At 49.1% G+C, this 27396-nt stretch overlaps 1 protein-coding gene across 3 annotated transcripts in view; it reads right to left on the bottom strand.

The window, feature by feature from the left end:
• Window positions 1-3036: 3036 nt before the first annotated feature.
• Window positions 3037-27396, bottom strand: part of P2ry6 (pyrimidinergic receptor P2Y6) — a 36669-nt gene continuing 12309 nt past the window's right edge. Inside the window, exons 1-3 of one of the 3 annotated variants that reach the window (XM_029479205.1) lie at window positions 20426-20603; window positions 5197-5414; window positions 3067-4579 (exon numbers count right to left, since the gene is read on the bottom strand). In XM_029479205.1, the coding sequence (XP_029335065.1) occupies window positions 3559-4545 (987 nt within the window). In that variant the 5' untranslated portion in view covers window positions 4546-4579; window positions 5197-5414; window positions 20426-20603 and the 3' untranslated portion in view covers window positions 3067-3558. Of the gene's footprint in view, window positions 4580-5196; window positions 5415-20425; window positions 20604-27396 lie in introns of those variants that run through there. The other 2 variants (XM_021168940.1, XM_029479204.1) reach the window with 2 other exon arrangements.

Genomic DNA, 27396 nt, shown 5'->3' on the forward strand with positions numbered 1-27396 from the left:
ATCATGGCTGAACAAATGGAGATTGTGGAGGCTAAAGTCGTAGACCCCAAGAGCCTGGTCACCTATGCTTGGCTGAAGTAAGCTGGCCTGGCCTCTGGCCTTACTTGTGAGGAGGGAGGATGTTTAAGGATCTTGGCTAGGCTGAGTGGTATCCCACGGCAGCTGCTTTTATTTTTATTTTGTTTTATGTGCGTGGGTATTTTGGCCTGCATGTATATGTCTCTTTTGCCTGCATGTATGTGTCCCAGATCCCTCGGAGTCAACCGAGTGACTGACAAGAATGGAAAGTGTACAAGAGGGACAGGTAGTTGTAAGCTGCCACGTGGGTACCTGTGAGCCTCAGGCTCCTCCTCTATGAAGAATGAGAGAGCATGGTGACTGATCTATTAACTCCTCAGGTTACCCTGTCTTTGGGAAGATCAATATGGAAAGGTTGGGAGGTCAAGGTGGACGATGGGCAGGATGGACCTTGGATGTTAATAAACCATGGCAACCAGGGAAGGAGCTATCTGAAGCGGAGACCTGGCATCTGACTGCTTCCCAAAACCAAACAGTCTCTCTGAAACTACCTGTCCCTCCATCATCAGACTGAAAGTGCATAGGATTTCATTAGTCAGCACCTCTTGTACACTTTCTGTTCTTGCCAGTCACTCGGTTGACTCTCAGCAAAACAAACAAACAAATAAAACAAAACAAAACAAAACACCCCAGCCAGGACCTTTACTGTAAATTCAGTCTCACTCCTGTGTCCTACCACTAAGGGACAGCCTCAGACTCATCTCAGAGCTGTGCTGATCAGTGCTCATATTATCTCTCTCTCTCTCTCTCTCCTTCCTTCTCTCCCCCTCTCCTAAGCCATCCCAGTCTTAAACTCTTTGTATACCTGAGGATGGCCTTGAACTCCCGATCCCCCTGCCCCTCTCCCATGTGTTAGGATTACATGCACTACTGTGCCTGGCTTTTTTGTTTTGTCTTCAGATTTATTGTTATTTTTTGTGCATGAGTGTTTTATCTTCATGTATGTATATGTGTGACTACTGCCTGAGGAGGCCCAAAGAGGAGCTGTCACACGGTGCTGGGAACTGAACCTGGGTCCTCTACAAGAGTAATACGTGCTCCTAACTGCTAAGCCATCTCTCTAACTCCTGCTTTTTTCTATTTGATTTTATTGCATTTACACAGCCCTCAAAGTACTTTCATTTTTGTATTTTTGTTGATGTTGGTTATGTTGTTGTTGCTTTTGTTTGTTTGTTTGTTTTAAAGATTTATTTATTGATTATATGTAAGTACACTGTAGCTGTCTGCAGACACTCCAGAAGAGGGAGTCAGATCTCGTTACGGATGGTTGTGAGCCACCATGTGGTTGCTGGGATTTGAACTCCGGACCTTCAGAAGAGCAGTAGGGTGCTCTTACCCACTGAGCCATCTCACCAGCCCCTTGTTTGGTTTTAAGACAAGGTCTTTCTATAGCCGAAGCTAACCTCAACTTTCCATCTTCCTGCTTCAGTTTCTAGATTTCTAGGGATCATTACAGGCATGTATTGTCACATCTGGATTTTTTGTTGTTTCTTTGCTTTTTGGACAGGGTCTCACTATATAGATCTGACTGGCCTGGAACTTGCTATATAGACCAGGTTGGCTTCTAACTCACAGCGATCTGACTGCCTGTGCCTCCCAAGTGCTGTGGTAACTGTATACGCAGCCACATCCCATCGTGATGCTTTTGAGTTTTGTTGCTCACTTGGTGTGTGTGTGTGTGTGTGTTGCTAGGATTGAACTCTGGACCTCATACACTCTAGAGAAGTTCTATAGCACAGAACTGTATCCCCAGGGCACATCTCCCCCTTTTTTTGAGACACGGTTTCACTTAGTTACTGAGGCTGGCCCTGAACTTGTTCTGTAACCTAGTCAGGCCTTGAACCCAATCCTTCTGCCTCATTCTTTCTAGTAGCCAGGATGATAAGCTTCTATAATTGTTTTGTTCTTTTGAAATAGTGTGTAGGGTCACCAAGGAAAGGTGCTTGCTGCCAAGGCTGACCGTCTGATCCCTGGGAACCAACTCCTGAAAGTCGTCCTCTGATCTCTACACACACAATAAATAAAATATAAAATTATAAATAAAGTATAATTAAAAAAATTTTTTTTTTTGGTTTTTCGAGACAGGGTTTCTCTTTATAGCTCTGGCTGTCCTGGAGCTCACTTTGTAGACCAGNTTTGTAGACCAGGCTGGCCTCGAACTCAGAAATCCGCCTGCCTCTGCCTCCCGAGTGCTGGGATTAAAGGCGTGCGCCACCACGCCCGGCAAAAATTTTTTTTGAGGCAGAGAAATAAAGTTCATAGTCAAGGCTCACCTCCAACCATCTATGTAGCCTGAGCTGGTCTCCTGTATGCTGTGGTTACAACTATCTATGTAGCCTAAGCTAGCCTCCCACGTGCTGTGGTTACACCCTTGGCATCTCTGCTTTAGTTCTTTATAACTTCATAGAAAGGACATTGCCTACAGATAATTTGGAGGGACTTTTTGTTGCTTAATATTATCCTGCTAAGTTTAGGCATTACTTGTTGGTATACAATTCCAGGTGCATGTATATCTAGTGTATTGATGGCTGTATGAACTTTTGCATGACTTTGTGGATAAAGATGTTGTGACAGAAGTGTGTAGGGATTCATTAGGAGGCACTGTGAAGCCAGGATGGAGTATCCTGCCGTGGGTTGGTCATCTGTGTTTTCTATTATATGACATGTGTATTCCCCTCCACCTCAAGCTACCCGGGCTGGGCTGACCCTCCCCAGGTGGTCAGCCATCTTTAAGATGCCTCCTGGGTATTTCTATCCTTTGTTCTTTGTTCCCGTCAGGTTCCAGCATACATCCTGACCCCTAACCCAGTTAAATCATTGCCTGCTTTTCACCTAGGGATCATGACTGAAGGATTCATTTTGTCTTGGCAGTGTGTGTGTGTGTGTGTGTGTGTGTGTGTGTGTGTGTGCTTGAGAGCTCAGGCTTGCAATGGCTTAAAAATTAACAAAAGTGAAACACCAACCACAAAAACACATTTATTTCTCTCTTATGCAAAAGTCTTGGCAAATGGATGTGACCGTGAGCTTTCCCGGCTCTTGTACAGGAGGGATCTTGCCCTCACGTGACAGTGCACCAGCAGTCCCCTCCACCCTGTAAACACAAGAAAGATAGGGGTGGGGTGGAGAAGACCTTTGTTGGAATCTGCATTGTTATTCCAGGGCCTAGCACATCCTGAGATGTCTAGCAGACCCTTGATCATCTGAGATGGGATTTCACAGTGGGGTTTCACTGTGTAGACCAGGCTGGACCGGAACTTGTTATCTTGTCACAACATCCTGAGTTCTGAAGGTAACAAGCATGAATCGACCAGTCGCCAAAACACAGGTGTCTTAGTTTTGTGGTTGATGTGGAAATTCTGGAGGCCAAGGCATGTTGAGCCAAGTTTTGCTTCTCTGTATGGTTTAGGGTTGAGAAAGCTTCAACCATGGCCCCAGTGACAAACACATTGCAGCCAGTGCCCCAGGGCCTCCTCTGGGGCCTCAGACTCTTTGCCTCTGCCACTTGGCTGTGAGTCTCTGTAGGAGATCGTGGGGTTGCCGCCGGAACTTCTGTTGTGTGAAGTAGAAGAGAATGGGGTCCAGAACACTGTTGGCACTGGCGAAGGGCCGAGTGCCTTTGTAGGCAGCAGCGAAGGTCTCCAGTACAGGGCAAGAGACACCGGGTGTGGAGCGCACAGCCAAGTAGGCTGTCTTGGTGATGTGGAAAGGCAGGAAGCTGATGGCAAAGACAGCTGCCACCACCACAGCCATACGAGCCGCTTTGCTGCGCCGCTCTTGGGCTACAGGACCTGCTGGGCCATCCTGGCGACACAAGCGGCGGGCCATGCGACAATAACAAACCAGTAAGGCTATGAAGGGCAGCAAGAAGCCAATGACCGTGAGGGCCATACCATAGGGCAGGTAGCGAGTAGACAGGATGGGTGGGCTCAGGTCGTAGCACACAGTGCGGTTGCGCTGGATGCCTGTGGCAGCAAAGACTGCCGTGGGCAGGCACTGGGCTGTCACAGCCAGCCACACGACTCCACATACCACCCAAGCAGCACGGCGACCTCCACGCTTGTGCCAGGAAGCCAGGGGGTGGCAGATGCCCAGGTAGCGCTGGAAGCTAATGCAGGTGAGGAACAGGATGCTGCCATGTAGGTTGGCATAGAAGAGGAAGCGTACAAAGCGGCAGGCGAGGTCTCCGAAGGGCCAGTGGTCCCCTCTGGCGTAGTTATAGATAAGTAGGGGTAGTGAACAGGCATACATCAGGTCCGCCAGTGCCAGGTTCAGGGTGTACACAGCGGAACGGGTCAGGGTCCGGCGGGATGCGCAGATCTGGGCAATGACGCAGATGTTCAGTGGCAGGCCGATCACCAGCACCACCGAGTATACCGGGGTTAGCAGCAGTCGCTTGAAATCCTCACGGTAGACGCAGGTGGTGGGCGGCAAGCCTGGAGCCTGGATGGTGCCATTGTCCTGCTCCATAACTGCCTGTCAGCCTTTCCTATGCTCGGAGAGTCTGGGGAAGCAATACACACCCTTTCAGTAGCATGCTCACTGGCAACCCTGTTCTTTTGCCCTGCGCCTTCATCTCACTGTCTGAACAATTATGTTCTTAATTATGTCATCTCTTAGCCTCACCACTCCATAAAGATCCATACGGATGTCATATCATGGACCCGTGTACTCCAGTAAAGCTCAAGCTTGAGAGAAACTCGTCTCTGTTTATTTTTTTAGACACAGGGTTTCTCTGTGTAGCCTTGGCTGCCCTGGAACTCACTCTGTAGACCAGGCTGGCCTGGAAATCACAGAGCTCCTCTGACTCTGCCTCCCAAGTGCTGAGATGAAAGGCTTGTGGCACCACCCTGGCCCAAGTCGATTTCTTTCTGTCCTATTTATTTCCTCTCAGCTTCTCCTCATGAACTTCTGCTCATCCCTCAGAACTCTAGTCAAATGTCTCTTCTATGAGAATTCATTGATGGGCTTCCGTTCAAATCACAGGTACTTAGTGCCTGCGTGATCTTGGGGGCAGGGATTTACTTTCTGGCTTCCCAATCTGAGCAGAAAGGTTAGAAGCACACATGGGGCGTCTCCTGAGTTCCCTAAAGGGTAGGGATGCAGTACTGGTATGTTTACCTGTCTCATGCAAGATGGAAGATGTTTTAGGAGGAAGTACCAGATTTGGTGTTCCTCGTTGTTTTCAAGGCAGGTTGGGTCCAGGACAGAGAGCTCTGGTGGCTTTTAGTTTACCCCTGTGGACAGTGCACACACACGCAGAGCTCACGGAGGGAAGCACCGACGTCCTCAGTCTGAATTCCACCTTGGAAAGCCATGTTCTTTCAGTCACCGTTTATCTGTAAAACAGGAGAGGAGACTCAGGTGTTCCAGGGAACTTCCTTTTGGGGGGACTTAGGGGACTGGGATTGTGTGCAGGGTGGGGTGGGGTGGGGTGGGGTGGGAGTGTTGTGTGGATGGGGGTTGGAGTGTGTGGATGAGGGGTGGGGTGGAGTTGTGCTGATGGAGTGGGAGTGGTCTTGTGTGGACGGAGGGCGGAGTTATATAGATTATGGTGGGGGTGGGCTTGTATGGATGAGGGGTAGGGTTGTATCGATGCGGGGGTAGGGACTGGATCAGCTCAAGTCACTCGGCTATTGCTCCTGTACCCAAGACGGGAGGCTCACAACTGCCTGTAACTCCAACTTCAGAGGATCTGATATCTGTGGTGTCCATGGCAACTGCACACATATGCGCATGCACAGGCACACATGCTGCAGATGTCTGAGCCGTTAGGAGCACTGGCTGCTCTTTTAGAGGATCTAGGTTCAAGTCCCAGCACCCACATGACAACTCATAACTGTGTGTAACTCCAGAGGATCGGACACCCTCACACAGACATACAAAGTAGGCAAAACACAAAAGGAAAGAAATAAAAAGAGCCCGAGGTGCGTCCTGGTGGCCAGAGTAAAATTCCAGCTCTCAGGGGAACCAATCAGGAAGCAAGCTGGCCAAGCTTTACAGAGATGGGAACTTTGAGGTGAGGAGCCATAGGGCCAACATCAGTGAGTTAGAAACAAAGTCAGACCCAGAGCCCACCATCCACAGACACTGGATACAGAATCGCATGCATTCATCAGGGTCATTCGTTTGTGCCTTCTTTCTCTTGCCTTGACCTGCCTGTTAGACACACATAGGCCTAGCATGCAGGCAGAGACGGCATTGTAAGCTTAGCTACGGTTTGCTAGTCTGAGGGACAGACAGAGTGAGCCACAGGATGGAAAGGACTCAGCAGAAAAAGTGTCTGCTGTTAAGGCTGGCAGCCTGAGTTCAACCCCTAGGGCCCAAATGGTGAAAGGAAAGAACCGACCCCAGCAAGCTGTCCTCTGACCTTCACGGGTACACTGTGGCAAGTGCTCTACACACAGAATAAATGGATAGGTAGACACACAGACAGACAGACACACAGACAGATAGATGTATGTTAATAAATAAAGAAAAAGACCTTCCCCAGAGAAGGATGACCGGGTGGCTGAGGAGGGTTTTCATCAGTAGAGCAGAGAAGGACACCCCGAGTGGGAACAGGGCATAGGTGGAAGGAGCCGAGTCCCTATCCTTCCTTAGGCAGGCCTGTGGCCGACTGACCACACTCCCAGAGAGAGCCTCTGTCTCCCCCTGGAAGTAACAAGAGCTGCAGAAAGGAGCTTGAGTGGATCTCAGCCGTCATCACCCCCCGCCCCCATTAGCTCTGTCTCTGACGCTGAGTGCTCCCACTCCTGCAGGGGATGACTAGAGGAAGGGACCCCTCGACCCCAACCGTGGGTGACAGCTGATGTTGACTACCTCATCTGCCATCCACTATTGCACCCTAAGTCCTAGACCAGCTTCTCTCTGGACTATCTGCCTGCAATTGGAACCTTTTAAGAGATTCCTCTGCTCTTAGGGAAACACCTAAGTCTCTCTTCTGGTGTTCAAGGCTCCGTCCAGACCTCTGGCTTTGCCTGAAGGCCCCCAGGTCCTCTCCACATGCCCCTTATCCTGCCCTTCCTCATTCATCACACTGTTCCCAACATGGCAGAGCCACTGGCCACTGAGACCCAGCCCCTTCTCTGACCCATCCAGCTCTGCTGATCTTTTCACAAACACGTCCTTAGTCTACTTCTGTTAGCCAGAACCTGAGCATCTCCAAATTTAAAACAGCACCAAGTTCATTAGCCCATCTTAATCCTCCCTTGAGTCCCCAACTGGAGACCCCACCCAGCTTGCCAGACTGTCCAACCACTCTGTCCCACACCATATTGGCTCATTTCCTCAAGACACAGACACTCACATACAGCATCCCATCACCGTCCTGAGTTGATAGTTCCAAGTGTGTTGGGGCACTCAGGACACTCAGACACAGAGCTGCCCACGCTCCTGTCCTCAGCCACACTGCAGCATCTCTGGTGTGGCTTTGGACAGCTTCCTCTACTTCCTGGCCCTGCTAGCTCTGACTGAAATAGCCCTTGGATGGGGCGGGGGCACCTCCCTGCCACCCCCCCACACCTTGGCCTGGCGGAAACAGCCTGGAGGAGCACAGAGCTGAACAAAAGTCATCCTTCCCAGAACTCCCTCTCTAGCCATGGGAGGAGGGGACAAGGGGACAGAAAGACCTGGGCATGGGCAGACCCAGCGAGTGGCTTTCCACCCAGCTCTCCTTCAGTGTTCTCATCTGTTGAATGTATAGGTGGGTTATCACAGTTCTTGGCCCTTCCCTTAGCTGTGACAGCTGAGCCACCAGAATTCCATTCACTTCTCTGAGCCTGTACGCCTATCCCCATCTTCCATCCATTTGGTAGGTCATCTACTGACATGCCTGTCTTCACCTCCCTCCAGGTGACAATCCACTTGGGTACTTCTTACCTAGATACTTTTTCCCCCATATGTCCTTTTCACTACGCGCCCTTATTAAACACCTACTGTGTGCTGTCTGCTCTCCCAACATTCTGCTATTAGTTGTTGCTGTCCCTTCTACTTAAAGACCAAGGGTCATGAGGTTGGGGGTGGGGGTGGGCACATGAATGGGGCTTTATAGTTGTTGGGACAGCTAGAGGGTGAGAGGTGTGTTCTTCAGGGCAGAGGCAGCACTCAGAGGGGAAGATGACGGGGGAGGGGAGGCTTTGGTGTGAAGTCACTGAGGCAAGGGGTGGGGGCAGGGCAGCGCAGGGAACGAATGCCAAGCTGGTAAGTGGGGGCCGGGCTCATATCCTGCCTCTGCTCCCACTCCCGTCTGTTTCTCTTAGCTGCTGTCTAGAATGTCACAGTTGCCACCTGCATGTTGAAATGCCACAGTGAGGACTCTTCCTACTCTGTCACTTGTAAAGGAGCCTTGTAGACTGTAGATGCCGTCTGTGCACTGAGCCTACCCCAAGCCCACTTTACAGGACAGGGAGCCGAAAATTTGAACCAAAGTGAGACCAGGTAGATTGAATTTCAGGCAGACATTTGGCCAGCTGTGTTCAAATTGGGCACCTACGGTTTATTTGCGTATGAGCCAAGAAATCCAAGCAGCCACAGAGACCTGGCTTTCTTCCCAGTAGCTAGGCTCCTGTGGTGTTCCCAGGACAGTCTCTGGTAGCACCAGGGTCTGTCCCAGGACTGATGCAACTTTGAAAGATTAAGGGAAGATGGGGTGCTGGCCCTGGGACAGGGCAAGACTTGGGTCAGACCTCTAAATGATTGTGGCTCCTCCAGTGACTGGAGTATTTCCTGTAATGAGAGTCTGCAGCCATGAGATGGCGCTAGTGGACAGCTGAACTGGATGAGGACACTGTGCCCATGCTTCAGGGGCAGCCTGCTAGTCTGGCACTGAGCAAGCCCAGGACATGCCCCTAGTCCTGTTCCTCTGGCCTTCCTCAGGATTCCTCCTATTTATCTATCCCTCTGTCTGAGTCTCACCCTCACAATGCACTTACAGCAGCCATTTGAGTGTCAGGCCAGGCATAGCACCCTGACACCAGGCATCCTCCACCCCTCTCTACTCTAGTTCCCTGGATACACCATCACCAAAAATACCACAGCCCTTTACCCCCACCAAGGGACAACCTACACTTGCTTTCTTTCCTCAGTCCAGGTGACAGCTATGGGTTCAGTTCTGCAGCATCGTCAACCGCATGAAGACTTCAGGAAGAACTGTCTCACTGTTCCTGATGCTACTTAGGACATAGGGTCTTTGTGTAACCCTTCATGTAGCCTGTAGGATAGAGGCAGGAGCTGGAAACTTGAGTCACCACCTACCGGGTAGTTCTCTGCAGCTGCTGGACCTGGGAAGAAACTTCCCAACCTTGGGCTGCCTGCCTGCCTGCTGGGAAACCAAGCTGGGAAATCCCCTGGCTGGACCCTTGGCCCATGAATTTAGCATGGAAGGCACAGGATCGAAGGGTCAAGATTTGGTTTCCTCCTTCTGAGTCAGGCTGAGACCCACCATCTGCCTGCTGTGTGGCTTAGGGCCAGCTTTCCACCCTCTCTGAACCTGAGAAACTTATGGTCGCTGTGTTCCCTTCCTTACAGAGACATCACGCCCTCTGCCCCAGGCATCACCCAGCCCTGACCCTGTGTGTTATCCATCCTTGGTGCCCTAGAGCCACCTACATCTAGCTTGATCTCAGACCTTGGCACTCGGAGAACAGTGGGCAAGGGACAGAATCCCTGCTTGGACAGTTTAGGTCTCAGCAGGCTAGAGCTGGCAAAGCCAGCATGAGGCTGCAGGGAGGGCAGAGATCTGCTTTCTCTTCTCTCTTTTACTTCTCCTTCCCCCTCTGCTCAGCGGGGACCATGTGGAACTGAAAGCTTATTGTGAGTGTGAAGAAGCTGCACACTGGGACTGGGGCCCTTTCATAGCCCTCCTCTGAGATTGATGTTCCCATCCAGTTCTTCCAATAAAGCCTGACCCAGAGCTGTGTGGGAGGCACCCTGCTCAGTGCCTGGGCTCCAGGCTCTTCCACCCCTTCCTCTCCCACAGTAAGTGGAATATATACACTGCTTAGTCATAAGGACTTCAGTTGGCTTCAGACCACTAGTGCCCCAGATCTGTCCATCCTCCAATAACCAGGCTCCAGGTAGTGGTTGGAAGAGAAGACTGAGGCCTAGCTTGTGGCCTGCCATGCAGGTAGACCTGGAGGACCCCTCTTTTTAGAGCCTTGCTCAATGGTTGAGAAGAAGAGGGATTTCTGTTGGGCTTGCAAAGCTGGGAGGAGTGAGGCTAGAGTTGCCACAGTTGTCAGGACTGTGTGCCAGGCATGGTCCTGTGTCCCAGAGATATAAGCCTGAGAGAGGAGAGTGCCAGAATCCAAGGGGGGCAGAGTAGAGAGAGGAGCACACAGGCCCCTGAGAGCACGGTGGAGCTTCTGGATGCCGCCAAGCCTGAGGCTTCAACCTCCCAATGGACTCCAGTGATACCCACTGCCAAGTTCTTGTTTTGCTTCAGCCCATTAACCGGTTTTCTATCCCTTGATATCAACCATCCAAAGCCAGACGTGATGGTGAAGGCCTGTAATCCTTACACCTGGGAGGTAGAACAGGAAAACTGGGAGTTCAAGGCCATCCTCAGCTACATAACAAGTTAGAAAGAGGAGCTGGGGATGTTGTTCTATTAGAGTATTTAATGTTCGAAAAACCCTGAGTCCGGTCCCTAGTACTGCATAGTCCAGGCATGGGAGATGGAAGCAGGAAGATCCAAAATTTAAGGTCATTCTCAGCTATGCGAGTTCAAAGCCAACCTGGCATGCATGAAACCTTATCAAAAAAAAAAAAAAAAAAAAAAAAAAAAAAAAAAAAAAAAAAGGAAGAAAGAAAAGAAGGGGATTGAGAGATTGCTCAGTGATTAAGAGCTTAGGTGGTTTTTTCAAGGATCAGAGTTTGGTCCTAGCCTCTATATCAGGGAGCTCACAACTGCCTATAACTCAAACTCCAGGAAGTCTGATGCTTCTGACCTCCCATACATACATACATACATAAACACACACACACACACACTCACACACACATGCACACACACACTTCATATATATATATATTCTAGATAATGTTGCCTTGACTGTCCTGAAACTTACTTTGTAGCCCAGGCTAGCCTCAAACTCATGGAGATCCACCTGCCTCTGCCTCCTGGGATTAAAGATGTGCACCACCATGTGCAGCTTTAAATCTATATTTTTAAACCAGCCATCTTGCCTGCAGTTCTAAGCTGGAGTAGGGCCTCCACCTCTTCTCACACAGTTTTGGTCCAGAACTCCATCATCTCTGCATGGGAAACTAGAACAGGAGGGCAGGTGGGGACAGAGGGACAGTCTAGTGGAGCACAGTGGCAGCCAGAATGGTTCTCAGAGTGACTGACCACTGTCATCTCAGTAGCTCCTGGCAGGACAGTGGAACCCATTTGGGCTCCCTCTGCCATGTGTCCTAGAAAGTCCTTATCTTTGAGCCCTCATCTTCCTGGGTACTCACTGCTAATTTCTTGACTGTTCAGTGGAAGCCAGACTGGGTTAAGGGCTCTGGTACCAGAACCTTACATGGAATGAGCTGTACTGACCCCACAGGATAGCATCAGTGGCAATTGCTTGGATGTGGTATCTTCCTAAAAATCTTGTAAGTTAAAATCTTTGCCCCTGGCTGGCAACACTGTGGATCATCAGGCCATTGATGAGAAGTCAGTGAGTCAGCTCACGCATAGTTCCCATTGGATGGGATATTAGAAGGTAGGACCTGGTTGGAGGAATTGGATCAATAGGGTGGGACTTAGGACTCATTCCCCTCCAGGCTGACACAGGGGCAGCAGCTTTGTGCCACCATGCCCTCCACTGTGCTGTTCCTGCATTGCTGCAGGCCCAGAGCTCTGAGGCCAACCGATCACTAACCAAAACAAAGACTTAAATGATTGTCTCACAGATTCTGTACAGCGATGACTAGGCTTAGACACAGTGGTGGCTTGTCCGAGGTGACAGTGAGTCAGTCGGGAGCTGAATACAGATTTGAGTAATGATAAAGTCTGTGCTGGGAAGAGAGGGGACATTTCCCTACCAGAAACCTGAAGCCAAAGAGGCTGAGTTTGCCAGTGCACACAATAGTCACCGTGGCACCATTTCCTAGGAATAGGTTAAAACAATAGAGGTGAGGAGGCCCTCGGGTCACAGACAGAGTAACTCCCTCCCTCTTCTAACTCGGTGAGACACTGGGCACAAGATCAGCTTTGCTTTTAGGTCTCCAGTTCCCTAGGAACCCTGGGAAAGGTTAAGTGAGTAGATCTAGTCTGTGTAGCTAGGCCAGAGTGCGCTATCCTTGGTGCTATTGAGTTCAGTCAATTACTCTGTGTGTGTGTGTTTGTGTATGTGTGTCTGTCTGTCTGTGTCTGTGTGTCTCTCTCTGTGGTGGCTCTCTCTCTCTCTTTCTCTCTCTCTCTTTCTCTCTCTCTCTGGTATCTGTGTTTGTGTCTCTCTGTGTGTAGTGTCTGTGTCTCTGTGTGTGTGTGTGCATGGTGTGGTGGTAGTGGTGTATGTGTCTGTCTGTCTGTCTGTCTATGTGTGTCTGCATTTGTGCTTGTGTCTTTCTGTGTGAGGTGTCTGTGTGTATGTGTGTGTGAATGTGGTGTCTTTGTGTGTGTGTGTGTGGTGTTTCTGTGTGTCTGCGTGTGTGTGGTGTTTCTGTATGTGTGTGTGTGTGTGCCACTGCATGTATATGAAGGTCAGAGGACGACTTCTGGGCATCAGTTTGCTTTGCCCACCATGTGGGGCTTGGAGAGTGAGCTCAGGTTGCTTGGTGGCAATCACTTTTACCCACTGAGCCATCTTGACGGATGACTCATTTGCTGGAGGATAGGGGGATGGTCACAGGAATTGTACCTTTAAGCCTGCCTGATTTCCTAGCCTCAACCTTAGGAAGGCCTGTTCACCTACCAGGCCAGACAAGTAGACCATCTGAGTGTATATTGCGTGTTTCAGAGACAAGACACCAAAACTCAAAGGGATCTGGCTCTGTGTGTGAGGCTGGGCCAGAGGGAGTCTCAGAGGACCCTTCACCTCTCATGAGAGCAATCCCTGTCATGGGTCCTGCTCTAACCATCGCTAGCATCTCCTGAGGCCTGAGTCCACTTCCCAGAGGCAGACCACCCCTTGTGACCCCTAGAGGCGGGGTCAGTGGTAGGGTTCTGGGTTCCAGACTGGCTGAGACAGACAGGTCTTCAGATGACCTGGCTCAGAGCCTCTCCACTCCCCAAAGAGGAGACCTTGAAGCCTCCCCAGTGGCTTGTCTGGCCCCTGTTTGCATACTTCCCTTGCTGGAGAGCTTACCCTTCCCCAGGCTGCTATAGGCTACCTTGAGAAAGCTCACTGGAAGGCCTCACCAAGCCCTGAGATGTACTTCTATTCATTGACTCTAGTCCACTGCAGCCTGCCTCTGGGACCCAAGGCATCCTGTAGATCATTCCGAGACCACTCATGGACTGGTCTTCATTCCTACCACCGGGTTCCTGAGCTCACATCCAGATCCAGGGAAACCTGGGCCACATACCGTGTGACAGTAAAATTTCAAGACAAACCTCGTAGCCGAGGGTGGTACACACTTGAAAGTCCAGCACCAGAGCTGTCAGGACACTTCTTTCCATCAAACAACTCAACCTCTGATATGAACCTTGTGGGCGTGGGCCCACCCGTGTAGGGGGAAGAGGGTTTGGTAGGTGTCTGAGGTTGGCCTGGGAGGGACAGAAGGAGGTTATCAAAGTGAGAGTAACGCCCGACTCAGTGAGAAGTAGATGAGGCTGGAGGGTGTCAGGTGGCTGTGGACAGTTGTGATGTGTGTGAAGAACACAGGTCTCTCTTCCTTCAAGCGTGGCTCAGATGACCCTGTTCCTGGGAGGCCCTCCTCTGCCACTGTAGGAACTACAGCCTCCTACATATGTGTGGGGCTGTGTCTGACTTGTTACATTTTGCTCCTCAGCACGTTTAAGTTTTTTATTACTACATTAATTTATTTATATGTGTGCTTTCTACTATTTATTTACATGTGTGCACGCACACATTTGAGAGTCATGGTGCAAGTGTTGGAGGTGAGGGAATGACTTGGAGGAGCCCGTTGTTCTCCCCATCCCTCCTCTGCCTCCTTCCCCTCCCCCCCCTTCTCCTCCTCCTAGTATGTGTGTCCAGGAGACTGAACTCAGGTTAGGCTTGGGTGTAAATGCCATATCTGTTGAGCCATCTCATCAGCAACTCCCTCCCCTCCCTCCTCTTCCCTCTCTTTCTCTCTCCCTTTTTTCTCCTTCCTTCCTTCCTTCCTTCCTTCCTTCCTTCCTTCCTTCCTTCCTTCCTTCCTTCCTTCCTCCCTCCCTCCCTCCCTCCCTCCTTCCCTCCCTCCCCCCCTCTCTTTCTAACAGGGTCTCTTGTAATCCAGGCTAACCTCAAATTCATTATACAGCTGCAGATGACCCTGAACTTGACATCCTGGGATTGGATTATAAGCGCGTGTGTCACCGCAGCTAGTATATGCAGTCCGAGGATGAACCCAGGGATTCATGCATGTTAGACAAGCACTCTACCAACTGAGTTACACACCAGCCCATTTTGTTTGTGTCTGTAAGTCGTAGCCCAGGCTGACCTGAAACTTGTGGTGATCCTCCTGCCTTAGCCTTTCAAGTGCTTGGATTCCGTGTGCATTACTGAGCCTGGCTGCACTCACCTTTGAACAACTGTTCTGCTTATTTCCTGGTGTAGTCATCAGGTTTTCACCTTTCCTTTGCTACATCCCCAATCCTAGGACAGTGTGTGGCACACAGTAGGTGCTCAGTAAGTATTGGTAGGAAGACTGAATTCCAGGAGTGGCTCAAGCCCTGTGTACACTGGCATTAGGAGCGGGAACCTGATGGGGGACACGGGGAACTTGTCTTGAACTCTGTGCAGCGGGCTTCCATTTGACTTACAGTATGTGGTGATCAGGAGTATGGGGGGATCAGGAGCAGCAGAGATAAAGTGTGTGTACAGGCTGCTCTTGGAGATGCTTCTGTCTGGCTTTATACGCAGTTTCGGATGTAGGCAGTCCCAGATGAAATAGGGAAGAGACTGCCTGCCTGCCCGCTTCAGTTCTCTGCCTTGTTTTCTGACATCTCTGCGCCTCTGTCTTCTCTGATCTGCTCTTCCAGGCACCCAGGCAGGCTTCTGTCTGCCTTATCAGTGCCCCCAGCTTCTAACTTTATAAAATCACTCCTTCTGTGTGGGGCCTCAGACCCAGCCTCTGGCGCAGTAGCACTGTGGCCTCTCTATGCCACCCCAGGACGCAGCCCTGTGTGGACACAGCTAGTGAGTCGGTATCCCTCAAGCATGGCTCCATCAGAGTGGTTCATTCTCACACCCTGCCGAGCATGGCTGGACTCAGGTTCCGCTGTCTCCCTCCCTGTGCTGGGTCTCCAGCCTTTGCCTTGATCTGGCATGACCTCATGCTCCCTGTCTTCTAAGCCTACTTTTATCTCTTTTCCCACTTCTACTTCTTCAATCCCAGCAGTCCTCAGATGGATCGGCTTCAGCTTCCTGCCATGTAAGGAACCGTCTGCTCCTTCCTTTCCTTCTCTGCAGTGCCGCGGGGCCATGCCTCTTCCTACCCTTCCTCTCTTAGCTCCCCTATGCTGGTTACTTACCCTCAGCCAACACTTCCCTCTCAGCAAAAACTTTCCCTTGACCTCACATGTCTCTCCAGCTGTGCCTCTTCCTCCCTCATAGTCAGACTTGTGGGCGAGCCCTCCACTTCCTGCCTGCACGCACTTCCCACACCCCTGTGGTCAAGCACAGGGCACAGTGAGGAGGAACGGCAGGCACCCTGTCCCCTAGATGAGGACCTCATAAAGAAACCTCCCAACCTCCCAGATGAGCTGAACATGCGCAGAGGACTGAGGGGCTCAGGGGCTGCAGTGACTGTGGCTTGACATCCGTCCCAGAACCATTTGAAGCTGATGCAGGATCAGGGGAGGAGAACTGATCCAGCAGCTTCCAGGAAAGGGCCTAGCCCCTGCCTGGACAGTATAGCTCCTACCCCTTGTCTGGACAGTATAGCGCTTAGCCCTTGCCTGGACAGTATAGCACCTCGCCCTTGCCTGGACAGTATAGGAGGGAGAGAGGAACTTAGAAAGAGGCAGCAGGGCCAGTCGTGGTGGCACCCGCCTTTTATCCCAACACTCAAAAGGCAGAGGCAGGTGAATCCCTGTGATTTGGAGGCCATTCTGGTTCATAGAGTGAGTTCTAGGACAGTGAGGACTGATACACAGAGATCCTGTCCCTAAAAACAAAAACAAAACAAAACCCTGTCTCTAAAAACCAACAACAACAAAGAAAGAAAGGAAGAAGGAAAGAAGAAAGAAAGAAAGAAAGAAAGAAAGAAGAAAGAAAGAAAGGAAGGAAGGAAGGAAGGAAGGAAGGAAGGAAGGAAGGAAGGAAGGAAGGAAGGAAGAGAGGGAAAAAGAAAGAAGGAAGGAAAAGCGGCAGGACCTCTGGGAATAGGTGACTCTGAGGTACCCTCTGGAAGAGCCCTCAGTCACCTGTAGGGACTGTCTCTCCTCTGTGTCCCATCACCACTCCTGATACTCTGGTCTGGTGACCCACTCCTAGAGAAGCAAGGTACTGGCTGGGGTTTCTGGGAACATGGAAGATTCTAGGACTTGGTCCCTCTCAGTCCCATATAGGTCATCCCATCAATGACAGCAGAGGATGCACTGCATCCACGTTTGCAGGACAGGAAATTAAGTCCAAGGGAGGGGAGGCATTTGGCTCTGGGACAGCACAGCCATCTGGTTGCTGGGGTGGGTGTCAGAGCAGCTGGCCCATGAATCCTAAATGCATTCATTCTGCTGGGATGTGGCAGAACCCAAATGGTAGCAGCCTCTGGCCCCTCCCTTGCTCTGGTGTCCAGCATGGCTCCCAAGAGTCACACATGATGGACTGTGTCTCTGTAACACCAGGCCAAACAAGGCAAAACAGGAAGGAACCCTGTGCCATCTGTTCCAGAGTGATGCGGACATGGTCTGGTTTCTTCCTGGGTGGTAGAGCTCAGAGTCACACCCAATCCCTTGGAGTGGGATGTCTCATCAACACTGCTCAGCTATGCTGTGTCCTGGTCCTGCGTCCCCCAGACCCCCAGGGGGGCAATGTGTGTTCTGGTTTTAGAGCCTACAGACTTGACTAAGTCCCCGAGTATCTGGTCTTTGGTTGATCTGGACCCTATGCAGGGTGGGGAAAGGGCTGAGAGAGTCTATGGAATGGCATGGGGAAGGTAGTGACTATTTAGATTAGAATGCAGCCCAGGGCTGCATGTCTAGCGTTCATGGAACCCTGGGTTTGATCTCTAGCACTGCCTACACGGGGCATGTTGGTTCACAGCTGAGGAGGATCCAGAGTTCAAGATTATCTTCAGCTACAGAATAAGACTGAGGTCAGCCCGTCCAAAAACAAAATGTCCTACAACCCTACGAAGATGAGGCCACTGGAGCCCACTGATTGCCTTTTCCTTGTTGGGAGAGTTGAGGCCCTGCTCCACACCAATCCGCAATCTCTGCTAGTTCTAGTCCTCTGTTTTCCATTTGTCAGCTCATCCGCTGTCCACAAGCCAGCAGACCTGGCTCAGCAAAAATCTGACATTGTCACTTGCCTTCCTGGCCCTCTCTAGCTTCCCAGAACAAAGTTCCACAGAACCCAGACCTGCTAACTTCTCTCTTCTTAGCACCCACCCGGCCACTCGCATGCAAACAGGATCTCCCAACCCTGATCTGCTCTCAGTTCCTGGGACTAGCTGTGTTCTTCTTTGTTCCCAGTCTGCCCTCTTCTCCTGTTGATAACTGGCAGACTCCCGCTGAAAGAAAACACCGAGAAGACAAGCAGGTCCTGCTCACAGGAGCTCAATGTGGATAGGGACACTTGCCATGATCCTAAGCAGACATCAATGTGAGTCCTTAATCAGGAAGGGATTTTGCAGGCAGGGAAACCTCACCAAGGGGCAGATGGAAAGGAAACAGCCAAGGGAATCAAGAGGTCAAGGGCATTTCAGGCAGCGTAAACAGAGCGGGCAGAGGCCAGATGAGGCCCTTAAAGGTGAGGAGAGTGGGAGACACCAGTTTCCCAGCAACAATGGCTGCAAAAGGCAGAGACTAGTGAGGAGATAAATACCAATGGACCTTCATGTGCTCGTTCAAGCTTCATAAAGACCCTGTGAGATAGGCCTGTCATGATCTCCTCAAGACGAGAAAGCAAGACACAGAGGTTAGTCCAAGGTAGATAGACAGAGGAATGGCCACTGACTATGAACTCCAGAGTCTACATCACTACAGCACCACCGCTGGACTAGGGGGGATCTGGGGTGGCAGAGAAAGCTGCCCTAGGCTCTCTCTCTCTACAGTTACAGATCTCCATGAGAGCTGCTTCCCTCAGGGAGTTTTCAGAACCAACTAGAAGGAATCCATGAGAAGCCCAACATGCAGATGTTCGCTGAAGCAGAGCTGACAGACCTGGGTGCCCGTCAGCTGCCTGTGTCTCTTCTGCCTGCTCAATGATTCTTCCTATCCAGTCTACTCTTACTCCGCCTGACCCAGAGCTGACCAATCAGAGCATCCATCCAGACACCTCACCAGGGATTGCTTTTGGAGGTAACTAATTAGCTTGTGCCTCAGGATTTCTTTTTCTTTTTTTTTTTTTTTTTATGTGACCAGCACAGAAGGTTTTCTGTTATCAGCTGAGCTGTGAGGACCGTGAGAACTTGGCACTTCTAGAAAGAACTTACAATGGAGGACCCAAGGAGTTGAAGGGGTTTGCAGCCCCATAGGAAGAACAACAATATGAACTAACCAGTACCCCCAGAGCTCCCAGGGACTAAACCACTGACCAAAGAGTACACATGGAGGGGTCCATGCCTCCAGCCGCATATGTAACAGAGGATGGCTTAGTGTGAGGAGAGGCCCTTGGTCTTAGGAAGGTTCTATGCCCCTGTGTAGGGGAATGCCAGGGCCAGAAAGCAGGAGTGGGAGGGTTGGGGAGCGGGGTGAGGGGAGGGGGAGGGGATAGAGGGTTTTCAGAGGGAAAACCAGGAAAGGGGATAACATTTGAAATGTAAATAAGGAAAATATCTAATAAAAAAGAAAGAGAGAGAAAGAGAGAAAGAGAAGAAAGAAAGAAAGAAAGAAAGAAAGAAAGAAAGAAAGAAAGAAGGAAAGAACTTATGTGAGTGTATAGGAACCTAGCAGAGGGCAGGGAAGGAATAAAAGAAGAAACTATGATGTAACTGCTGGGTCTAGCTGTGTTAGACCAAGACCTTCTTTTACAAGAGCTGATACACTTTTCTTGACCAAGAAATAAATTGGATACATTTTCAATTAAATGGATTGGAAATTTGCAGTTAAAGCGACCTTCATCCCTATGATACCAAATGCACAGGCAGTGACAGTAAAATGGATTAATTTGATTTCATCAAAACTAAAAATCTTTGTGTAAAAAGGGACATTATCATCAGAGTAAAAGACTAAAAAAAGAAAGTATTTGGAAATCTTGTCTGGTTATGAGTTAATACGAGTTCAAGGCTAGTTTGTTCTGCAGAATGAGTACCAGGCCAGCCAGGGGTACATAGAGAGACCCCATCTCAGAATACAAAACACACAACACACAAAAGAACAAAACAAATCAAAAATCCAAACTCAGTGAGAGACAAATAGATATTTCTCCAAAGAAGATATGCAAATGGTTAATAAACACCAGAAGGATGCTCAGCCTCATTGATCACCAGAGAAATGAGAGTTAAACCAGGAGGTAGGTACCCTTTATTACAGAGGGGCTGGGCACGAGGGAGATGTAGTGGCATGCACCTGTACCCCGGCACTCCTACGTAGAACAGGAGAGGGAGAGACAGGAGAATGGGCTGGACAGTCATTTCTATGCAGCACAGCAGCAGAAACAGGAGAGAGTGTGCCTCAGAGCAGGGTGGAGGGAGAGAACTGACTCCCACGAAGTTATTCACTCTGTGGCCCGTGCTCATCCCCACCCACACACCAGTGTACACACACACATGCATACGAACACACATACATAATTTTTAAAGCCCAAACCACAAACTAGAAAATAGCAAGGGTTGGCAAGGAGATGGAGAAGTCCAAATTCTCTGCATAATTGACGTGAATGTAAAATGGTACAGCCACTGTGAAAAACAGTGTGGAGGTTTCTTAAAACAAATAAACGTATGCCTCAGAACTAGCAGATCGTCTTGCAACTCCATCCTTGAGTCCAAACCAGAGCCTTAAAGAGAGAGGAAGTTCTGATAGCTAGCTGTAACATGGATGGACCTTGAACACACTGTGCCAAGTGAAACAATGGCCACTCGTACTTACAGGAAGGACTTATCCAGAGACAGAATAGACGTGCAGGGGCTGGGAGGGGAGTGAGGAACCATGGCTTCCTGAGTGCAGAGTATCTCGGGCTGTACACGGGGTCTCATTGTGTGGCTGAGGCTGGTCTCAGGCTTGTGGAGCAGCTTGGCTTTGGATACCGTTTGATTGATAAACTTGTAGAGAGGGATGCTGGCAATTACTGCACAGTAATGCGTATTGCTGAATATGACTTAGTCGTACACTGTCAAGAAGGGTTAAATGACCCAGAGAGCCCAGCAGTAAGAGCACCAGCTGCTCCTGCAGAAGGCCTGGGTTCAGTTCCCAGCACCCACAAGGTGCTAACAGCCATCCACAATCCCAGGTCCAGGGGATCTGATGTCCTCTTCTGACCTCTACAGGCACCAGGCACACATATGATGCAAATACATCACTGCAAGGAAAACACTCATATATAAAAACACTTATATACATAGACAAACACTCATATACATAAACATTCATATATATAAAACACTCATATACATACAACACTCATATACATTAAACAAAGCAAATATAGTCCAAAATAAACACAGTCTAAATTGTGAGATCCTGTCTCAAAACAAAACAAAAATAAATAAAACATTACGGTGGCATAGGCTTTGTTGTGTGTAGTTTTAAATGAACTCACAACAAAACAAACAGAAAAAGGGAAGCAAGGCTATCAGACCGGGACAGTCCATCCATGCTCTGGGACAGCCCTCCATTGCTTCAGTAGAGCCTAGCAGAGGCTTTCTTTGAGCAAACAGCTTTGGAAGATAACGATAGCGTCGGGTTTGTTGACTGTCTGGAACAAGAAAGATGTCTTTCTCCGAGACGAAGTTCAGGCAGGTTGACTGCCCATCACAAAAGACACAGTGTCTAAGCCCCAGGTTCCTTTCTTGTCCCCCAGCCCACGGACACTTAGGTATTATTTGGCTCATTTTCCCTTGACCTGTGGGACCTTGAGAATTGGTCCAAGGGCTGATATTCTGCCCATCCTCGTTGCTGTGTTACCTCTCACTAACATTTTCGTGTCTTTGGTCAGCATCCGTGAAGCTGGAGCAGGCTAGCCTGGTGGCTTACATGTATGGTAAAATATGGGCCCCTTGCAGCTTTTCATTCTCTTAGTATCAGAACATCAGATGGGGTGGGTATAGGAAACCAACCTTTATGATGCAATGATTCAAATCAAATTTTAGGACTCTCGCCTCTGAAAGGATAGCTCCTCTAAGGATCCATCATGTTCCTTCACTTGGAGGCGGCTTCTTTCTTTTCATGTCAGTTGCCAGGAAACTCTATGAAGCTTCTCTATCTGCCTGTCTATGGCTAGTGCCAGCTCAGGCTTCTGTGGTACAGTCTGGATCTTAAATGTTTATATTTTGAAGGCTTGTTTCCTGGTTGCTGGGACTCCACTCCTTCTCTCTAACCCTCCCTCTCTCCCCCTCTCTCTTTTTAAAGATTTATTTTACGTATGTGAATACACTGTAACTGTCTTCAGACACCTAAGAAGGCATTGGATCCCGTGACAGATGGTTGTGAGCCACCATGTAGTTACTGGGAATTGAACTCAGGACCTCTGGAAGACCAGACAGTGCTCTTAACTGCTGAGCCATTTCTCCAGCCCCCTCTGTCTCTTTTTCTATATCTGCTCTACCATGCATTCCTGCCCTGGGCAGTTCTGTCCTCCTAGGCCTCAGGGCAACAGGTCTAAGTGACCATGGATTAATATCTCCATTACGCCTAAAACAGTGATTTCCACCAGAGTCTCACATCAGATATGCTGCATCTCAGATATTTACAATACAACTCATAACAATAGAAAAACTACAGTTATGGAGTGGCTTGGGGGTCACCATAACATGAGGAGCTGTATTAAAGGGTCGCAGCATTAGGAAGGCTGAGAACCGCTGTCCTAAAAGAAATCCTGCATCCATCGGCCCTTGCTCCTCTTCTATTTCCTCCTCTCCCTTCCAAACCAGTAAGCTCCTTTGTGTGTTTATGGATGTGTTGTTTCTGGATACCTCATGGCATTGGAACCATACGTTTGCTTCTTCTGTGTCTAGCTTACTCATGTAACAGTTTCTTCAAGGTTCACTCCTGTGATAACATAGATCAGACTTTAAGTCTCATTGCTGAATAATATATGGATATGTTGTATTTGGTTTGCTCATTTATCAGTTTATAGAATTTAGGTTACTTCTACTTTTGCATATTGTGAATACTGCTATTATGAACATTTGTGTATTGAGTTTAAAAAATGGCTTGGTTTGGTGGCACACACTTTTAATCCCAGCACTTGGGAGGCAGAGGCAGGCAGATCTCTGAGTTTAAGGCTATCCTGGTCTACAGACCAAGTTCCAGGACAGCCAAGGCTGGCTATAAAAAGAAATACTATTTTGAAAAGCCTAAAAAAAAAAAAAAAAAAAAAAAAAAAAAAAAAAAAAGAAAGAAAAAGAAAAAAGCTCTGGCTTTCCTGAAACTCATTCTGTAAAACCAAGATGGCCTCAAACTCAGAGATCATCCTGAGTGCTGGGATTAAAGGCTACCACCGTCCAACTTAAAATTAATTTTATTATTTTATGTATAATGACTGGTTTTGTCTACATGTATGTGTACTACTTGTGTGCAGTTCCTGAAGAAGCCAGAAGAGGGCACCAGAAGATCCTGGAACTGGAGGTATAGATGGTTTTGTGCCACTATGTGGGTCCTGGGAGTTGAACCTGGGTTTGCTAGAAGAGTCAATGCTCTTAACCCTTGAGCCACTTCTCTAGCTTAAGGGTTGCTTTACAAAGTGTCAGTTGGTGGGTTGGTCTGTCTGTCTGTCTCTGTGTATGTGTGTTCATTTGCCTGAGGAGAACAAGATAGCACTGGATCCCGTGGAGCTAAAGTTCCTGGCAAGCTGTGATCTGCCTGATATGGGTTCCTAATCCTGGGTCATCTGCGGCGCCGCCTCCCCAGTGCCTGGTTTGTTTTTGTTTTGAAACAGTCTCACAGTTGTGCCACAGGCCATCCTTGGGCTTGTTCTAGTCCCTCTGCTTCAGTGTCCCAAGTGCAGGAACTACACACTGCTGCCACCGTGCCCAGAGCATGGAGGTACTTTCATCTTTCGTGGGCGTCTGCCTAAAAAGGAAACTACTGGTCCTCAGGATGATTTTAGGTTTACGTTTTCAGGAACTGTTCAGTTGCATTCCGCATTGTGCAGTTTTATGTTCTTACCAGCAGCAGATGAGAATTCTAACGCCACACCTTTGCTGAAATCCTTATTATCTTTCTGAGACATGGTCTTGTGTAGCCCAGGCTGACCCTGAACTTGCTATGTAGCCAAAGATGACCTAGAAGTTCTGACCTCCCAACTGCTGGGATCACAGGTGTGCGCTGTTATACCCCGTGTATGTGTGTGCGGGATCAGGGTTTCCTGCTTTCTGCCTGTCCACTCTACCAACTGAACTATATTCCCAGCCTCGCTGACATTTTAAAGTCTGCATCTTTTCTCTCATAGCCACCCTACTGGGTGTGGATGCTGTACTGTGGCCCTCATAGCCATCCTACTGGGTGTGGATGCTGTGCTGTGGCCCTCATAGCCACCCTACTGGGTGTGGATGCTGTGCTGTGGTTTTCACTTGTGTTTCCCTGGTTGTTCCCTTGGTGTGTGTTCTTGTCCATATTTTTGCCATTTGTATTGTATTCTGTTCTGAGGCCTTAAATTGTTTGTGGGCCTTGGCATGTGAGAGTCCTGGGTTTAAATCTCCCGTCTGCTTCTGCCAGCTCTTTGACTTTGAGCGGGTCTAACACTCCTGGTCCCTGTTTTCCTGCTTATGACCTGTGAGTTACTGTGTGAACTTAGATAGGTTTGTAATAAAGTTGGGGTAGGGACCTCAGTGGATCTCACAATGAACCTGGGAGTTAGAGGAGGAGATTTCCAGTTTGGCCAGGAGGCCTGGTCCAAGAGTGTGTTTTGAACATAATTTTTATCTGCTTTACTGTTGGATTAGCTCACAAAGAGGGATTAGCTTCTCTGGGTCTTTCCTTTAGCTCCTATGTTGAGGCATCTTCATCTCTGTGATGTGATGGGGGCATCGACACCTCTGTCATGTGATCAGGGCATAGACAAAGCTGCCAATGGGAGACTGCACCATGTTAAGAATTGGTTAAAAGTGGGTAGGTTCTGCATGCTAAAGTTTTGATTATTTTTGTTTTATGTGTATAAGAATCTTGCCTGTATGTATGTATGTATGCATACATATATTTATGTGCACCACATCCCTGCCTGGTGCCCTCGGAGGTCAGAAGTGGGTATCAGATACCCCGGAACTGGAATCACAGAGGGTTGTGAACCACCATGTAACTGCTGAGAACCAAGTCTGGGTCCTCTGTGAGAGCAGCAAATGCTCTCAGCCTCTGGGCCATCTCTTCAGCCTAGGTTTTGATATCTTATGAGCCTTGCGTTTTGCCTTAAATTTCAGCTCTGCCAGGGAAAAGTCTCCTCCAGGTGCCCTTCCTAAGGACCTACAAATCATATTTTATACATGCCCTGGTTTTACATGTCCTAGGAGCAGTTTAGGAGGGTTCTATGATCCCATTTTACAGATAGAGAAACTAAGATTTTAGGAGGTTTAATAACATGTTTGAGAACCACACAGCCATGAGAAGCTGGTGCCTGGATTCCAACCCAGCTGTTTCTAAGCCTCCCACCCCCATCCAACCCCCACCATGGCTCTAGCAGCTGTTTCTATTTCTCTGGTGTGACAGAGACAGTGTTTCCCTTGCCTTGGACTAAGAACTGTTTTCAATGTCACAGAAAACTCCCACCTTGTCCCAGGCCGTGGAAACCAGAGTTGCCATGGGACGCCAAGCTCAGCTCACACCTGCTGCAGATCGTTCTGCTGTTAATTACATTTATTTATTTATTATCTGTGCACACATGCTCATGCGTGTGCTGGCCTCAGCAATATATGTGAGAGTCAGATGACAATTTAAGGAGTTGGTTCTCTTTTTACCATTCCTCCTCCCGGGCCAGGGATTGGACTCAGATTGTAGGATCTTCAGGAAGTGCCTTTATCCACTGAACAATTTGATCAGTCTGTACTCAAACTTCTGTTCCTGGTTCCCCCCAGCCTATAAGTTCTTAAGGGGACAGTGGGTCTCTTAGTTCCTAGGGCTTTGGTATCCAGCACATGGCCATCTACAAATGCCACTGATGCAGTCTGGGCTCTAGCCACAGACCAATGTGTGCCTGCCTCCCACCAGCCATTACCATCAGACCCAGCACTGGGCAGGGGAGAAGATTGTGCCCATGAACCCAGGCCAGGGTTCTGACCCTACCTAGGCACCAGCAGTCAGAACAAAAGAGTAGGATTCTCAGCTGCCAGATCCACCCAGACTGAAATAGAAATCTACTTCAGAGACAAATGGGGAAGTGGCCCCGGTCCAGGGCGGGTGAGAGAGCATACTAGACAGCCAGGCCCTATGGACTCAGCTCCATGAGAGACTGGACCCAGGTCCTCTCCCCAAATCAAAGTCAATCACAGGCTTGAACAGCACACCCCTTCTCCAGAGATGCAGGGAAATTCGCCTTAGAGCTCTAGGTCTGAAGCAAGGTCTCACCCACAATGGGCTTGAACTCTGTCTGCAGCTAGGGCTGACCTTGAACTTCTGATCTTCCTGCCTCCACCTCCCAAGTGCTTGGATTGCAGCTGTATGCCTCTGTTCCCAGCTTTATTAATTTATTCATCTAAGTAAACTTTTGCTCTGTTTTTGAAACAGGGACTCACCCCATAGTGTAGGCTGGCCTTGAACTCACTGTGGAGCCCAGCCTGCCTTTGCACCCATAACTATCCTGCCTAAGCCAAAGGCGATGCCTTATTTTCTCCAGTGTGCAGCTCATCCTGGCTGAACGTACTTCCTGAGACACTTGTAGCCTCCTGGGTACTCGGTAAATTAATAGGCACTATTTCTTTTATTTTCCAATTTTTTCAAGTGTATTTTTGTATGATGTATGTGTATGAATGTTCACATGTATGGGGACACTTGGGTGTGTGCTGCAGAAGCCTGAGTTTGGCATCTAGCATCTTCGTCAATCTCTCTCCACTTTATTCATTGATATGGGCTCAGTTGAGCCCAGACCTTGTTAGCACAGCTAGTCTGACTAGCCGGCTTGTTCCTGTTCTCACCTTCTGGGCTCTGGCATTATGGATGATCCACCTCACTCACATGGATTCTAGGGATCTGAACCCCCATCCTCACACTTGCATGGCAAACACTTTAACCTCTGAGCCATCTCCCCAATCACACACTTTCAGCTTTGCATCAAAGGAGTTGTTTGCTCCTTCATTGAGGTGTTCACTCGGCCAGACAGCCAGCACATTAGCCAGGCTGCCACAGTGAAAACCGAGTTAGGAGTTAGGAACTGAAGTCTAGTATTGCCACCAGCAGACTGAATTCCATGAATTCTGAGATAGGCGCTTCTCCTCACAGACCTCCATCACCCTGTCTGTAAAATGGGATACTAGTAGCAGCTCCAGAAGACATTGGAATGTCACAAAGATTCAGTGGGACAATTGAGGCTCCCAGCCAGCTCTGAGCCTCAGAGGGAGGGTGGTGGCAAAGAGGAGCCAGACAGATTCTCAGCACCGAAGACAGTCCTATAGGGAACCCCGTCCCCCAGTGAAGTCTGTAGGAACAGTTCCGGGGTGAGGCAAGAGGACAGGCTAGAGATAATAGTTAGTGTTAGTCTCTAGACTATGACGTCACACCTCTTCCTGGTAAACTAACAAATAGTAAGGATATACCAAAAAAAAGAAAAAAAGAAAGAAAGAAAGAAAAAAGGAAAAGAAAAGAAAAGAGAAAAGAAGAAAGAGAGAAAGAGAGAGAGAAAGAAGAAAGAAAGAAAGAAAGAAAGAAAGGAAGGAAGAAAGGGAGGGAGGGAGGGAGGGAGGGAGAGAGAGAGAGAG

This window comes from Mus caroli, chromosome 7 (assembly GCF_900094665.2).
Source record: "Mus caroli chromosome 7, CAROLI_EIJ_v1.1, whole genome shotgun sequence".
Lineage (NCBI taxonomy): Eukaryota > Metazoa > Chordata > Mammalia > Rodentia > Muridae > Mus > Mus caroli.